Genomic DNA, 17,040 nt, shown 5'->3' with positions numbered 1-17,040 from the left:
AGGGCCATTTATTGCCATTTTAATCTTTAAATCTGTATTCTTATTTTGCTATATTCTTTTTCCCCTTTGATCTTTTTTTACAACAGGTCCCTTAGTATTTCTTGCAGCATTGGTTTGATTGTAGTAAATTCCTTGAGGTTTTTTTAATGTCTGGGAAGCTTTTTATTTGTCCTTCAATTTTTTTTTTTTTTTTTTTTTTTTTTTTTACAGAAACAGAGAGAGTCAGAAAGAGGGATAGACAAGGACAGATAGACAGGAATGGAGAGAGATGAGAAGCATCAATCTTCAGTTTTTCATTGCGAGACCTTAGTTGTTCATTGATTGCTTTTTCATATGTGCCTTGACCGTGGGCCTTCAGCAGACTGAGGAACCCCTTGCTCGAGCCAGTGACCTTGAGTCCAAGCTGGTGAGGTTTTGCTCAAACCAGATGAGCTCGCACTCAAGCTGGCGACCTCGGGGTCTCGAACCTGGGTCCTCTGCATCCCAGTCCGACGCTCTATCCACTGCGCCACCACCTGGTCAGGCTCTCCTTCAATTTTAAACGATAGCCTTTTTGGATAAAGTTGTCTTGGTTGTAGGCTTTTGGTCTGCATTACTTTGAATATTTCTTGCCATTCTCTTCTTGCCTCAAGTGTTTCTGTTGAGAAGTCGGATGTCATCCTTATGGGGGCTCCTTTGTAGGTGATAGCCTTTTTTTCTCTAGCAGCTTTTATTTTCTTTTTATCACTTAGCTTTGGTATTTTATTTATTTTTTTTAATATTTTATTTATTGATTTTTTGTGAGAGAGAGGAGAGAGACAGAGAGAGAGAGAAGGGGGAGGAGCAGGAAGCATCAACTCCCATATGTGCCTTGACCAGGCAAGCCCAAGGTTTCGAACCGGCGACCTCAGTGTTCCAGGTCGACGCTTTATCCCACTGCGCCACCACAGGTCAGGCAGCTTTGGTATTTTAATTATGATGTGTCTTGGTGTACATTTCTTTGGGTTTCTCTTTAATGGAGTTCTCTGTGCTTCTTGAACTTGTGGGACTTTTTCCTGCCTTGAGGGAAGTTTTCAGCTATGATATGTTTGAACAAAGTCTCTATCCTTTGTTCTTTCTCTTCTTCTTCAGGAACCCCTATTATGCAGATGTTATTTCTCTTCATGTTGTCACAGAGGTCTCTTAGAATTTCCTCAGACTTTTTTGAGTCTCTTTTCTTTTTTCTGCTCTGCTTCCACGCCTTCGTTTATCTTGTCCTCTAACCCGCTGATTCGATCCTTAGCTTCATCCATCCTTCTTTTAATTCCTTCCATTGTGGTCTTCATTTCTGATATTGTGTTTGTCATTTCCGACTGATTTTTTTTATTATTTCAATGTCCTTTTTTATATTTGCTAATTTTTTTATTTAGGTGATCATAATGACTATCCATTGTTGTTCTAAGATCTTTTTTTTTTTTGCTTTTTTTTTTTTTTTTGTATTTTTCTGAAGCTGGAAACGGGGAGAGACAGTCAGACAGACTCCCGCATGCACCCGACTGGGATCCACCTGGCACGCCCACCAGGGGCGATGCTCTGCCCACCAGGGGGCGATGCTCTGCCCCTCCGGGGAGTCGCTCTGCCGCGACCAGAGCCACTCTAGCACCTGGGGCAGAGGCCAAGGAGCCATCCCCAGCGCCCGGGCCATCTTTGCTCTGATGGAGCCTTGGCTGTGGGAGGGGAAGAGAGAGAGAGGAAGGGGGGGGGTGGAGAAGCAAATGTGTGCTTCTCCTATGTGCCCTGGCCGGGAATCGAACCCGGGTCCCCCGCACGCCAGGCCGATGCTCTACCACTGAGCCAACCGGCCAGGGCCATCTAAGATCTTTGAACATCCTAACAATCATTGTTTTAAACTCTGCATCTGGCAATTTGGTTATATCAGACTCATTCGGGTCCTTTTCTTGGGATTTCTCTTGATTCATTTGGGTTATATTTATCTGCCTTCCCATTTTGTCTGTGTATAAGAATGGTTTGGCCACTGAAGTCCAATGGATGTGACCTCTGTGTTCCCTAGATGTGTTTTGTCTGCAGGCCTGCCACCCCCTCTGCCGCTGCCTCCTGCGTTAGGGTATGGGTGTTGCTGGCGCCAGCCTTTTATGGCTGTTGCTGCTGTTTCTGCTCTCCTCCTTGGCAGGGACTATATTCACGTGCCCAGGTCTACAAGCCTCTGCTGGTCTATTCACTCACCCCGCCCCCGCAGGTGGGGTTGCGTGCGGCACAGGGCTGCAAGCCTCGGCACTGAGGTCTGCTATGAGCACCTTTGGTCAGCTGTGGGTCTCCACCTGTTCCGGGGCTTTTGCCCCATGCCGGCGGGAGGAGCCGGCTTGTGCGTTGGGCTACAAGCCTCGGCTCCTCGGGCCAGGCGAGGCTGCACCCACACGCCCTTGCTCTGTGGCGGGTCTCTGCCTGTTCCTGGGCTTTCACCTCCCTTCCCCCAATCCCCACAGGCGGGGTTGCAGGCCAGGCGGGCCCAAAGCCGGGCCTGACTGCTTTCACCTGTTCCCTCCGCCCCCACCAGGCTAGACTGAGCTCATACCGGGCCTCAGTTGTGGCCAGCCCGGCTTCCACCCCTGCTGACTGAACTGCGCTTCTGTGTCTCGCTGCTGCCCACCCTCTGGCAAGCCCTCAGCAGTGTGGGTGGGGGCGCTGCAACTCAGACCCTAACACTCAATACTGTAGTCCTGAAGCTCCCTCCTTCTAAGTGACTGTGCTCTAAGTGCTGCGGCAAAGCTTGTTTGGCTGGTGTCCTGCTTCCCTTTGCTGGTATTGCTGGTTCCAGGGGAAATATTCACTTCAGATTTGGAGAGTGACTCAGCCCAGGGGTTAGGGTGGTTGTCCCTCCAAGTGTTTCTCGCTGTGCCTCCTAGATTACACTCTCTTCCTGCTACTCTGGTCCTCTCCTCTCTCCCCATCCCCTGAAGCCCCGGGTGAGTGATTGTGAGGGGGGTTTTCTGTGCAGTCCCTTTAAGAAGAATCCTGGGTCTGAGTAAACTGTCTCTTTCTCACAAACAGTATCCTGACTTCTTTTGCTGCTAAATACTGTCCATATGCCACTTCTAGGCTCTGGGGCTGCAGGCTGGGGCTTTGTTCCTGGGGCCCAAGACCCTCCCCTCTCTGCTAAACTCACTTCCCGCCACACGAGTATCTCTGGGCTGCCGTTTGCTCCAGGGAGCTGGGCAGCCCTCTCCACGTTTCCACTTTTCCTGCCAGTCTCAATGTGGCTTCTTCAGTGTTCCTTGGTTGAAGAGTCCTCTTAGTTTAGTCCAAAGTTGGTTTTTCCAGATGATAGTTCTTAAAATTAAGTTGTAATTCACTTTGGTTCTGGGAGTTGGAAGTTTGTACAACTGCCTACCCTATCGCTATCTTGGGAAATCTCATTTTCTAGTTTTACTATTCATTAATAAGTCTTACCTGAATTATTAATATAGTAGTTGCGAAATGGTAATTCTCTAATTCTGTCATTTTTAAAAAAGATTTTATTTATTCATTATAGAGATGGGGGGAGAGAGAGAGAGAAGAGGGGAGGAGCAGAAAGCATCAACTCCCATATGTGCCTTGACCAGGCAAGCCCAGGGTTTTGAACCGGCAACCTCAGCGTTTCCAGGTTGACACTATCCACTGCGCCACCACAGGTCAGGCCTCTAATTCTGTCATTTTTATGTAAATTTTTATATTTATTATTTTACTGAAAGAAGAGCTTTCCTTACCCTCTATTTATGGTGGTATTAATACAAACTCATGAATTCTTACATCATCTATAATAATGCTATAATAATCTACATTATACACAATCCACAATCTACTATTTATATCTCTTTAAAAATATAAATGTTATGAAAGTAAAAAAAGGTGAGAAATTGTTACAGATTAAGGAGACAGAAGAGATATAACAACTCAATGTTATACATAATCCTGGATTTGATTCTGCACAAATCAAATCCAGGTGTAGGGAAAGGAGTTGTAAACATCTATAAAGGACGTCATTGGGCCTGACCAGGCAGTGGTGCAGAGGATAGAGCGTCGGACTGGAATGCCAAGGACCCAGGTTCGAGACCCTGAGGTCACCAGCTTGAGCGCGGGCTCATCTAGTTTGAGCAAAAGCTCACCAACTTGGATCCAAGGTCACTGGCTCGAGCAAGGGGTTACTCAGTCTGCTGAAGGCCCACGGTCAAGGCACATACGAGAAAGCAATCAATGAACAACTAAAGTGTCGCAATACGCAACAAAAAACTGATTATTGATGCTTCTCATCTCTCCGTTTCTGTCTGTCTGTCCTTGTCTGACTCTCTCTCTGTCTTTGTAAAAATAAATAAATAAATAAAAGGAAGTCATTTGGACAATTGGTAAAATTTGAATAATCCTGTGAATTAGAGACTGTGGATTAAATAACGATACTATGCCAGTGATAAATTTTGTTTGGATCACTTTACCATGGTTATGTAAAGTAAAGATATTTAAAAATATATGCTAAGATTTTTAAGGGTAAACTGGCATTATGTTTGCAGCCTGTTCTCAAGAGTAGCCTGGGCAGGTCTGGGCTGGTGAACTTCCCTGGACATCCTCTGGTCCCACTTCTGAAAACACCTTGGCCAAATAATTGTGTGTGTCTATATGTATGTGTGTGCGTGTATGTGTATGTATGTGCGTGTGTATGTTGAGAGGGAGATCATAAGCAAATGTGGGAAAATGTTTACAGTTGGTGGATCTGGGTGAAGGGTACACAGGGGTTCTTTGTGCATTCAGCAAAGATGTGGCAGCTATCTTTCCTGAGTGGCACATCCCCTAACTTACCACTTAGAACAAACGTTGATCATCTCAGAGTCTCAGTGACCAGGTGCCAGGCTCAGCAGAACTGGGAGCCTCTGCCTCTCCCAAGAGGCTGGGACTGCAGCCCCCACTGAGGCTCAACTGGGATAGGGTCTGTCTCAAGATCACAGGTTATTGGCAGGACTCAGTTTGGACAGGGGTCTCAGTTCTTGTCTGTGGGCCTGGTGCCCTATCAGTTCTTTGCCCTGGGGCCTCATAGGGCAGCTCATATCTGATCTTACCTCTCCAGGGCATTGGATCAAAGACATGGAGAGAGACAGAGAAGAACACAGGAAGGAGGCAGATGGAAGTCACAGATTTTTTATAATTCAATCTTGGAAATGGCACCCCATGATTCTGCCCCACTGCATGCTTTAGAAACCAGTCACAGAGCCCCATGCCACCTTGAGGAGAGGGGCTCAGGTGGGGGGGGGGGACAGGGCTGGGAAAGGACAGTTTTCAGTGAATACCCTGTGAGCACATCAGGAGAGGTCATTGCCACACACAGAAGGAGGAGCCCCAGATATTTGCATTGGGCCAGAAGCAAGGACTGGCCTCAGACCACCCATTTGGTAGACTGCATCCAGGGAAGATATCCTGTTGAGGGTTGTCGGGCTCTGGCTTCTCTGAAAGGCTCTGTAATGTGTTTGTTTTTGGAATGCATGTGAAAAGGTGGGCAGATGGGTAATTTTTTCTCCTCTCCCAGCTCTAGCACTAGCTCAGAGATCAATCCAAGCTCCAGCTCCAGCTCCAGCTCTTGGATATCCCGAGGAGCCAACAGCAGTTGCAGAATCAAAGGCTCTGACAGATGCTGAAACCTATCTACCTCCAGCAGCTACTCCAGACCTGACCTGGAGACTGTCACCATTGAGAGCAGGCATCTAGAGAAGGTCCTGAGTGAGACCTGAGCCCACACAGGCCACAGCACCACTGGATAAAGTACCACCACCTGCACTGCACTGGCCCCTGCAGACCTGGAGCCACACAGGGCACAGCCCCTGGGTACAGTACCACCACCTGCACTGCACTGGCCCCTGCAGACCTGGAGCCACACAGGGCACAGCCCCTGGGTACAGTACCACCACCTGCACTGCACTGGCCCCTGCAGACCTGGAGCCACACAGGGCACAGCCCCTGGGTACAGTACCACCACCTGCACTGCACTGGCCCCTGCAGACCTGGAGCCACACAGGGCACAGCCCCTGGGTACAGTACCACCACCTGCACTGCACTGGCCCCTGCAGACCTGGAGCCACACAGGGCACAGCCCCTGGGTACAGTACCACCACCTGCACTGCACTGGCCCCTGCAGACCTGGAGCCCACTGAGGCAGAACCAGAGGCTGAGGACTGAGGTCGGCTACAATGATGAGGTTCTGGGCTGGGCCACACAGACCGCAAAGTGGCCTCAGCCCACTCAATAGTGGCCCTCAGCCTGGGAACACTTCCTGGGATGTGGCGCCAGGGTTTCTCTTCAAGGCAATAGGGTATTTTCTGTCTTTTTAAAGTCACGTGGAAAGACAGTCATGTTAGTAAGCATTGCTCTGCCTGAAGCTCCAGTGTTGAGGCCAGCTGCAGTCCAGCTGTGTCAGAGCTAACACTACAGCATCAGCTCGAGTAGAACCACCTCTGGCTCCAGTACCACTTCCTGGTTAATAGACAGTGCCCATTCCAGAGTGATAGCCAGTTCTAGTACAGCTCCACAGGGAAAACTAGCTCCAGCATCAACTCTGTCAACAATTTCAGAATTAGTGCCACTTCTAGAACCAGTTCAGTGCTAGCATGAATATCAGCTCCACTACCAGCTGCAGAGTTAGAATCAGCTCTAGCTTCAGCACAAATTCTAAATCTAAAGCCAGCCTGAGAACCAGCTCCAATGCTCAAGCCATCTCCATTCCCAGCTCCAGAAAAGTGCCAATGCCACTCCGACAACAACTCCAATGCCAGATTTGAAGCAGCTCCAGAACCACCTACAGAGAGCTAGTCTCTCTGTAGCTACAGCCAGCTTCACCACCTTTGCCAGAGCTAAAGCGAGCACCAGCTCTTACATCAGCTTCTGAGTTAGTCAGTTCTAGCACCAGCTCTAGAGACAGAGACTGCTGTATCACCAACTTTATGCCAGCTCCAGCGATAGCTCTAGCACCAGCTCTAGATCTAGAATCATCTCCAAAACAAACTCCAAATCTAGAACCAGCACCAAGTTCTGCACTAGATTCAGCTCCAGCACCAACTCTAACTCTAGCTCTAGAGTTCACATCAGTGCCAGCTTCTGCGCCAGCTCCAGAGTCAAGGTAGCTCTGGTGTGAGCTATAAAGCTAGAGCCAGGGCCAGATCCTGAACCAGAAACAGCCTCAGTGCCAACTACAGCACCTGCACCAGAGCTAGTTCCAGCACCAGCTCTACGACCAACTCAATAAAGAGACAGCCCTACCACCAAATCCGATGCCAGCCTTACCACCAGCTCTAGCAGCAACTCCAGAGCCCCGGCGCTGGCCCGGTGACTAGAACCTGCTTCACTATGTACTCCTGAGCCCGTCAGCTCCAGAGCTAGGATGAAGTCCAGTGTTGGCTCCAGTTCCTTTTTCTTTTCCAGAGAAACAACTTTTGCTTTGATTTTTTCTGTTCTCTATTACACTCATCTCTGCTCTAATATTTATTTTTTTTACTTTTTCAGTTCACAAAATGCATCTAATTGATCCCTGATAATAGCCAACCTGAGGACAACCCTCTACAGGGTGTCTCTGGCTAAATAAACACAAACAGAAGTGGCCCTAGCCATTTGGGTACCTCCCTCCCAACCTGCCAGCTCAGGCTGCCTCCAGATTAGGACCTCTGTTCTGGCTGTGCCTGATGCCTGCCTGCTGACAGGCTGACCTGGATTCCTGTGGTCCAGTTGCTGCTCTTGTGCCTTCCGCTATCTGGGACCCAGAGGACTAGCTGACTTTAGCTAAGGAGCACTGCCTTATACCTTTCCATTATCCCTTTGTAGTTATGGTGGGTCCCTGTCACCTAAGCCCACAGGCAGCCAGAGTACCCACTCACTCACTGGGTCTTAAGTTCTCATGTCTACCGCATCTACCTGTGAACCTCCCAGGGGTCCTAGCCCAGCCTTCTTACCACTTTAGTCTTTGTCAGAAGAGGGAATTGTCACCCTGGCTGCCGAGCTTGATTGGTTAAGCATCACCCCAATACACATGGGTTGTGGCTTCAGAAATAAATTGATGTTTGTTTCTCTGTCCCCTTTCCTCTCTCTCTAAAATCAATCAATATTTTTAAAAAAGAGAGAGAATTGCAAAGATCCCATCATCATCGTCTTGCCTACCCCAACCCTGGGAGAGACTCAGCCGTCTCATACCTGCCTCTTCACCAGGTGAGGAGGGGACAGCTGAGTCTCACTAATGTTCTCTGGTTCCTCTGCAAGTGCCACGCACCAAGGGCTTTATGAGACCACAGGACAGGGATCAGTAGGTGTGACTGAATTTTAACATAAAAGATTTAAAAATTTTTTACTGATTGTTACAATATTTGTAAACAGCAAAAACTACACTTGAATATTGTATTCAAGTTCTGTTCCTACTATGGCCTGGGATCTATGGTTTTGCTCTTTGATTTTCTATGTCAATTTAAATCAGATATAGACTCATTCCTCATAAGACATTTAGGTGGGAGAAGGGCCAGCTCCCGCCCTGGCTACTGAAGGACAAGGCCAAGTCCCCCTTCCTCTGATGACAGGTTCACTGCAGGGTCATGAGCCAGGGCCAGGATAAGAGACAGCCCCTGAGAACTCCTGGGATTAGAGGCTGAAGGTAGTTAGTCAGGCAGAGAGACAGCTCTTGAAATGGGGTGTCTTTAAAGCAAGCCTGTGTCTGGGCCACTTGCTGCTCCGGGACAGGAAGTCTTTGAGGAAGAGGGAACACTTTCAGTTTCTCTTGATGAGGTATCTTTTGGCCACCAATCGGGGAATTGTAGTTTTTAAGGTCAAATGGGAATTCATCAGCACTAAGTGGGAAAATAGTAAAAAAGATTAAAACATACACTGTAGAAAGGAAGAGGCCAGAGGAAGATCATTAGCAAAGAAAATGAGGGCAGGCGGGACTCCATCCTCAGTCCCCACCAGAGGCCCTGTGGTTGGTCTTTTACTTAGATTTGGATTCTGGGAGAGCCCCTAGGCTCCCCCCAGCCCCCAGGGCAGGTACACCCTGTTCACTCCCCTCCTGCTGACCCTGATGTATATGCTTTGGTTATGTCATAGGGGAGTTAGCCTTTTCCGCAGGGAGGGCTGAAATATGCAGCCTGGCAGGGAGGGGAGGGTGGGTGCTGGCAAGAACATCCACCACCAGAAGGAATGCAGCACCACCAATTAAACACTGCAGTGCTTCCAACCCTAGAGGGAAACACACCTGTTCTGAGCTCACCTCAGCACCCTCTGGGGCTTTCGGGATCAGGGCTCAAGGGCCAACAGTGAACTCAACAGGGAGCCTCTGGGGCAGACACAACCTCCAGCCTGCACCCTGTCACTTATTTTAACAGCTCCAGAATATACAGCTTGTAAAGGTGGGCGCCTAGTGAAGTGTGGTGCAATTCTGAGTTAGCCCTTCCTCCCTGATAGCTACCAGTGTCATCTGCACAGGGCCCAGCATGACTGCAAGTAGACACTGAATAGAGCAAAATGCCACACATGACTATTGAGCCAGTGACTATGAGGTTGACCATTGATGGCTTAGTGGAGCCTGGATGGCAGAGGTGAGGTGCAAGGGAAGATGGGATTGGCACAGCACACAGTGTGTTGATGTGCAGGCAGCCAAAGGGATCACAATGGTTGTGCAGGATGGGGGGCTAGGAGAGGAGCAAAGTGGTGAGAAGCGGTTGGTAATCTACCCCAGTGTGTTCAGAGTGGCTCGTGCACAGGGAGTGTGCAAGACACTTGAACAGCTAGTTAGAACCTGCACGTGGGAAAAGCGGGTATGTGATGCCACAGAGAAGTTGAATAGAATGAGAAGTACACACATGCAATGGTTGTGGAACTGCACATGGTAAGTAAAAGGTGATTGTGAATGGCAAACAATGGGTGTGCAAGGTGTGAGACTGGAGAACAAGACCATGGCTTTTTTATTACATAGTGATTAAATGGTAGAGTGGGTGTGCAAGAAATGGATGTTGATTGGTATAGAATGAGTGTGCAAAGATTGGTTACCAAATTACCGCATGACTGGGAATAGTTTTAGTCACACAGTATGCCAAACCAGTGCCTGAAAACCATGAGGGAAGTAAGTGTGCAGGGTAGGTGTGGACAGTGGGTGGTACAGTAAGTACACTAAAGGAGAGGTGTGGACTGGGGGGGGGGGCATAGTGCTACTGCAGTGGGGCTGCAAGATGTCACTGCCTTGCATTGCCATAAATGGGAGGCCCGTCAGTTTGGTGCTGGCATTTACTAAGGGAAGGCCAAGGCACCAAGAAAACCAGCCACAGACTGCTCCACTCCCAAGTCCCAGCATATCCCCAGGCTCCTTGCCACAGGTCCAAGTTACCAAGAATTCTCTACCCACCCCATCACTGGACCTAAGCCCCACCCAGTCCTGCTGGGCCTCACAAAGACCTGAGCCCTCCGGACAGGCACTGCAGTCCCAGGATGCCAAAAGGGTAACCAGTCCCTTTAGAGCAAGAACTGTATCTGGATGTCAAGGCAAGAAGGCTCAGCAGGGAGGCAGCATGTCCCAGGCCACACAGGAAGATGGAGCTTTATTTCTGGAAGGGACTCAGGAGCAGGGCTGCTGCCGTCCACGCCAGTGCTTTGAGTCCGGTCAGGATGTGTCGTGTGGTCCTCATGGCATGCACTAAACAGACTCCATGGCAGCCAACACATCCTTCAGCTGCTGCAGGAGATCCTCTGGCCGCAGCGAGAACATGCTGGTGCCCACTCTCTGGAAGTCAGGGTTGACCACCACAGATGCCAGCACCTCAGCAATCCGGCCAATGTCAAAAATGACTTGCTGTGGGCCCAGCCCAGAGCCCTCACCGCACTCCAGTTCACCTGAACCTATCTTCTTTGCTAAGAGGAGCCTTCTTTCAGCAATGACCTTGAGGAAGCAGTAAAATTCTTCAAAATTGATCCCAGAGCAGGACTTCATGATGACCTAGGCCAGAGAGTAGCAGCCAGTGAGCTCCCATTCACCTGCAACTCTGGGAAAGTTTCTGCTCTATGAGTCTAAGCTGCAAAGGACTCCAACCTATGTACCAGCCTTTCAGGATTGGGGAGGATACCTGAGGCCAGCCAGTCTGGGTGGGTCTGAGACCCACAGCCTGGAAGCCTGTGACCTGGCTCAGCCCCAGACTGACCCTCTTACAGGCAGGCCAGGCAGCCACCACTCACCCCACTGCAGCCCTGCCCCACACCGCACCTGGCAATGGCTGTGCCAGTCAGGCATGGTGTCCCTCCACTCGCTGACCTCCTGCTGCACGGCACAGAGCTCCTGCTGCAGGAAATGCCACATGTTGGCCAGGTTACAGCCGTTGACCCAGTTATGGTTGATGGAGATAGTGTCCTCCTGGAAGGGGCAGGGTGGAGGCTGTCCCCACAAACCCACAGCAGGCACTGTCCCTTCCCCCACCCTGAGGTCCTACCAGTCCTCCTCAGCTGGGAAGGGCTCTCCCTCCTGTCTTCCTGGGGTGTTAGCAGGGAAGAGGGAACCAGATCTGGGAACACTTGAGTCCACAGCTAATCCAGAACAGGGCTCCCCAGGGGCCCTGGACAACCGCACTGTGTGAAGACTAGGAAAGTAATGTGGGAGGGAGGAGATGGGAGCTGGAAACCCTCAGCAGTGCTGTGTGGAAACACGCCTACATATGGGACCAGCCTCACCATGGCCTGCTGTCACATAGCCAGGCTCTCTGCAAGGGACAATCTGCCCACTGTGGAGCCAGGAGAGGTGGCACAGCCCTCTCTCCTCAGGAAGTACCTAGAAAGGTACCAAGGACAGGTTGGGGGGTAGTCAAAAGGGGGTCAGGACCAGACTGGTGACACACATCTCATGGTGTGTCTCTCTGTCTGGCTGGGATACCACTCTGGCACACGGCAGGGTGTGCCGCCTTACCAGGTTGTGGACTTGGTGGTGCCACCCGCTGGGCACAAACAACATCTCGCCAGCCTCCTGTGTGACCTCCAGTGGTGGGTTGCAGTGCTCTAGCATAGGGTGCTGGTGGCTGTCCCAGAACTCGGGGGCAGTCACATCGTAAGGCAGGCCACCACGGCAATCCCTCAGGGCTTCTTCTTGCCCTGGTGGGAAAAGGAGCCACTTTTTCCTCCCGCAGATGTTGACTGACCAGCTGAAGGAACGGAAAATGTCGGCATGGAACGGCGACCTGTGAAGAGTCCCTGTTGGTGCCTCATGGTCTGGGTGTGGGCTTCGGTTCTTCCAGACAGACTGGTCACACTTAGAGGCCAGAGATCCCCTGCTCTCACAATGGTCTACGAGCCACAGCTGTGAACGAGACCTTCCCCACCCCAGAACATCCTGCAGGAGGGGCATGGGCTCTGGGCAGAGCTACAAAGGAAAGAGAGGGAAGGGGCTTGGAAATGCCAGACCTGGCAGCTGACTGCATGGCTTGGCCAAGGGGAATTTCCCAGAGGTTCTAAGAGAGAGAGCCGACATGGTTCAGGAATGACCTGGGACAGGTGCAGGGCAGTGGGTGGAGTGGACACACAGTTACCAGGTGCCTGTGGGCCCCATGTAGATGAAGCGATAGTCGTCCACATCCAGAGCATCCCAGTACTCGTTGAGCCAGTCAGATGAGAAGTACACAGGCAGGGTGAACAAGCCCTTGGCAGAGAAGTCCCTTCAAAGAGCAAGCAGCATGAGAATGCGAACACCGCCATGCACACAAGCCCAACGTGGTTACTGATGTGAGGTGACCTTCTGCAACCAGCACCAACTGCCAGACTGAGTGGGTCCTCCACAGACGACTCAGCCCTAGTCTGACCACAACTTCCAGTGACCCTAGCTGAGCTTGCCCAATAACTGACTCATGGTGATGAGATGACTGTGGGGTGCTGTGACAGGGCCTAGAAGACTCACGCAGGTAGCAGCCCAGGTACTCTGGGCCCTCCAGCACCAGTTCCAGGATTTCAGACTCTGGCTGAGCTGGGTTCTAATGACATCATCTGAATCACACTGATTTTCTGAAATGGTGGACCACTTGGGCATTTTCCCCCATAACAGTGACCTCAACTTTGCTGAGCAGACACAAGGCCACAGGCCCAGGCACAAGGACAGCCATGTACACCAAGGTCCTATTCACTGTCAGCCTTTTAAACACTCACTCCACTGGTGGATCCCACAGCCCAACCATGGGCTCCCAACACAGGAGCGTATTAAACCAGCCCAAGGGAGAACAACAGGCTGGAACAAGCTTCATGTCATGTTACCCACACGTCATGGTTGGTCAGAGGCCACAAGTAGAGCCCAGTACCACCATTCTACTTGGAGTTCCCCAAACACCATGCCTTTGTGCACTCACAGACCCTCATTCATCAGACCCTGCTCAGATAGACCTCCCATGCCTGCCTGGCTCTTTTCATTTTAGGGCTTGCTGGGGAAAATATAAGACACACTCAGTCAAGACCAAAACTTAAGTAAACAATAAAAAGTTTTTAGTATAGTATGCCCCCATGCAAAACTTGGGATATACTTACACCAAAAAAAACCCCACTCACTGTTTATTTGAAGTTCAGATCCACAGTGTCTTAGCGTTAGGGCCTATGGGTCCCTGAGGGCCAGGACCATCATCACACCTGAACCACTGTCTAACATAGAAAGCTTTATGCCAAACACGAAGAGGTGTGGCAGAAGCACCGAGGACATGCTGTGGGTGGGGGCTAGTGCTGGTGTGGCTCATGTACTTTAACACAGGTCTCAGGATCACATGAGCCTGAGCTGTCGTCTTTCTTTACTTTTTTAAGCCTTAGTTTCCACCTCAGCAAAACAAGAATTTGACTTGTGCACTGATTCATCCAACATTAATTGAGCACCTATGTGCCAGCTAGGGGAAATCTGACTCAGGCAGTTCCTGCTGATGAAAAGCATGACCCAATGAGGAAATGGGCACAAAACCAGAGGACCTCCACAGAAAGTGGGGATGGTGGTGAGCACAAGATTTTTCAGAGTAGCATGAGTTGAGCTTCTCAAGTGGAAATGTGTGAGAGGAAGCAAAGAAAATCCTCTTTAAAGAAGTGTGGTGCTCAGCAGTGATGGCAATTTTAAGCAGGTGGAACAATCTGCAGGAAAGAGCATTTGGATTTCAGTGAGCCTCGCAGTGGGGCGCAGCAACTTGAGGCAGGAAGCCAGTGAGGAGACTGGCACTGCAACCTGCTGGATCTGGAGGAGGGGCACTGGAAACGGAGGCAGGCTCGAGGTGGCATCTGCCAGGAGGAATGAAGGTTGGGGGCTGCCAGTGAGATGGGGTGGAGCCTAAAACTCTGGGCAAAAGTGACAAAGATGTAATAACCAGGGCCCACCTCCACTTCCACCAATCCCATATTCCTCACAGCAGCCAAATGAATGTGAACCATGGAATGACCCCACTATCCTGAAAATATTAAAATTCCTAACTGAGGAAAAGATGAGATTCCCCCATGTGCTAAGATGAGGGTTCACTCGGGTCTGGAAAAAAGTGCACCACACCTTTACCTGCACACGTGCCAGTCTTTGAGGTAGAGACAGCCCCGTAGAGAGGAGTAGTCCCTCTGGATGAACTCTTTCCAGTAGGTGATGTAATCTCTGAGGGGCATGTGTTCTTTAGGGTTCGAGTTGAATTCTCGGACCCCGCAGTTTGCAACAGGTACAACTGCATCTCCTGAAACGGGAAGGTCAGGAATAGACTTTTCTGAGTCCTCCAGCTTGTCCATTTTCCCTGACCTTGTCCACCCTCCAACTCATTGCGACACCTCCCCGCAAACCACGGCGACTGCTCTCCCGTGCGCCCTCTGCAGTGGGGCCTAAGAGCATCTGGAAGGACGAGAATCAGAGGACGCTGCTGAGGTCCTGCGCTCGGCCTTACCGTAATTCTGAAGCAGATAATCGAAGTTGGGCTTCCCACTGGATGTCACCCAGTGCTTCCTGCTGCCCCAGCCCTCGGTGAAGGCGCTGGAGAAAACACAAGGCACGTTGGGGAGCAGGTAGCCTCTGAAGAAGTCTGTGTAGGAGAAGGAGTCCGGTTTCTCGATAAAGTCCACGCGACCCGGGGACGGGCCGACGTTGCTGGGTAGACACCTCTGGAGGCGCTTGAAGTGGCTCTCCGCGAACGTGCGCGTCTCCCTGTCCATGTGGCGCGGGCCCCGCGTCCCGGAGCGCGAGCGGCCAGGGCGGAGGGGATCGGGGAGAACACAGCGTGTCTGCCACGGGGGCACACGTGTCCGGGGTCGGGAGGGAAGAGGGGCTCAGCCGGAGAGTACGGTGCCGCCGCCGCCGCCGCCGCCGGGCGAAGGGCGGGGACCCCGCCTCGGGACGCCCGCTCCGCACCTCGCGACCGGGAAGGGAAAAAGGGAGCACTTCCTCAACTACTTCCGTCGCAGACGCCGGGCAGCTTCCGCGCCGGCGGAACAGATCGCGAGGGGCCCTAAAGCGCAGTGGACCAGGCGGTGCCCATCGGAACCAAGAAGTCGCAAGCAGAGTTCCTACCAGAGTCCGGACCGCTGAGCGCGAGGTCCGGGGACGCATGCGCAGAACACGCAGCAGCCCTCGCCGGGCGTGGGCGCAGAAGCTGCCTTCAGAGCCTCCGACCGGGTTTGGGTGCGCACGGCGTGGGCGGGTGTCAAACTGCGCCTGCCCGGAGTCCCGTCATCTGCGCCTCTAGACTCAGGACGTGCCGTTTCTAGTCTGCGTCTGGGCCTGTGCGGCGGTGAGGTCCTCTCCTCTTTCCGGGGCCCCAGGGACTGCGGCTGTGGGATGTGGGCCGGGCGGGCTGGGAAAAGGGCAGAAGGGCCAGAGATGGAGTGTTGGGGCATGGTGAAGGACTAAGGCGATGATGGAGGGCCTGGAGAGGAATAGGAGGGCCTAGGGAGATGATGGGGATCTGGAAGAGATTATGGGGCCTGTGGTGATGGCGGAAACCTAGAAGGTTGAATATGGGGGTTTAGGAGGTGTTGGGCAGATAAAATATATGCTCACTTTGTTAAAGATGCCGCTGCCCACATGGAAGCCAGTCGCCCAGGTGATATTGTGTGTTGGGGCTGGCTGTGGGCAGGCAGGATCCTTTTAGCCTGGGGCTTGGTTTTAGGACTAAGCAGCCTTTCCACCCTTTTTGATGTGGGGTGGTGTAATCCCATCATGCTTCAGATAAGTGACTTTGTATTAGAGACTTCCCTATTTTATATATTGCATTAAAGGTTTTAATTTCTGCACTATAAAGTGGGGCAGACCGGGAGCTTGCGCTCTTGGTTTCTGAGATTAGCATTAGAGAGCAGAGAAAGGCCACGTGGAGGAGGCCAGGAAAAGCAGCCAAGATGGCGGAGTGCTGAAGGAAAAGCCAGTTTGTGCAGAGTTTGTTCAGGGAGAAGGAAGGAGTTGGGGAACTGAGGTGAATAAGTCTGGTGAGCTAGAAACCTTTGATTCTAGGAAACTCGGATAAGTCAGTAGCTTTGTGAGCACTGAATGAGTGGGTTTTGGAGCCCAGTGTGTGTTTTTACTTGCCTGCTGGGTGTAAGCTAGGATTAAAGATGATGGTCCACCAGTTTTTGGCTCTGTTGTTTCTTTACCGTCTGTCCGAATCCAATGCTTACTACCCGCATGGGCCGGGCTGCTGTGATGGGGGCCTTGGATACTGGCTCCACAGGAGGATAGTGGGGACCTGCAGGGGGTCATGGGGACATGGATGGGAAGCTAGGGGTCTAGGGTGGTGCTGGAGACCTGAAGGATGGTGGTGGGTCTGAAGAAATTGTAGATACCTGGAGGGGATGGTGGAGGACCAGAAAGACCTGAGACAAGAGTGTGGGCATCATCTGGGTGGGGATTGGAGCTTGCCTACCCCGCAGGCCTGAAATGGGTGCACACAAGAGGGAACATGGTGGGGCTGACATGGTACAGCCTCAGCATATTGGAGAAGTCATTGTCCTGCCCTCACAAACCTACCAACATCAGCATGGGAGAAAGAAACCATATGCGTTGCGGTTGGACTTGACAGATCACAGACTTGATATGTGAGGGTGCCAGCAAGAGAGAACAATCTG

General features: G+C 51.3%; 2 protein-coding genes across 7 annotated transcripts in view; one reads left to right on the top strand and one right to left on the bottom strand.

Annotated features, from left to right (window-relative positions):
• Positions 1–10,532: 10,532 nt before the first annotated feature.
• On the bottom strand, positions 10,533–15,361 carry JMJD4 (jumonji domain containing 4). Of its 5 annotated transcripts, none has more exons than XM_066266463.1 (6): positions 14,874–15,361; positions 14,504–14,669; positions 12,528–12,653; positions 11,912–12,179; positions 11,219–11,293; positions 10,533–10,954 (listed from the first exon to the last, which is right to left on the bottom strand). In XM_066266463.1, exons 1-6 carry the CDS (start codon positions 15,136–15,138, stop codon positions 10,655–10,657), a joined length of 1,200 nt encoding a protein of 399 aa, XP_066122560.1. In that variant the 5' UTR covers positions 15,139–15,361; the 3' UTR covers positions 10,533–10,654. The 5 variants fall into 5 exon arrangements, with proteins under 5 accessions (XP_066122560.1, XP_066122546.1, XP_066122554.1 ...); XM_066266449.1 differs by having other exon boundaries at positions 11,219–11,365; positions 14,874–15,357; XM_066266457.1 differs by having other exon boundaries at positions 11,219–11,365; positions 11,912–12,143; positions 14,874–15,357.
• Positions 15,362–15,546: 185 nt separating this feature from the next.
• SNAP47 (synaptosome associated protein 47) overlaps positions 15,547–17,040 on the top strand; it is a 71,206-nt gene continuing 69,712 nt past the window's right edge. For both annotated transcript variants that reach the window (XM_066266472.1, XM_066266467.1), the window contains exon 1: positions 15,547–15,713. The gene's annotated coding sequence lies outside the window, so the exon portion shown is untranslated. The remainder of the gene's footprint in view (positions 15,714–17,040) is intronic.

The sequence above is a fragment of the Saccopteryx bilineata genome, chromosome 1 (assembly GCF_036850765.1).
Source record: "Saccopteryx bilineata isolate mSacBil1 chromosome 1, mSacBil1_pri_phased_curated, whole genome shotgun sequence".
NCBI classification, from domain to species: domain Eukaryota; kingdom Metazoa; phylum Chordata; class Mammalia; order Chiroptera; family Emballonuridae; genus Saccopteryx; species Saccopteryx bilineata.
The sequence above is the reverse complement of the archived record's forward strand: the minus strand, read 5'-3'. Positions and strand labels throughout refer to the sequence as shown.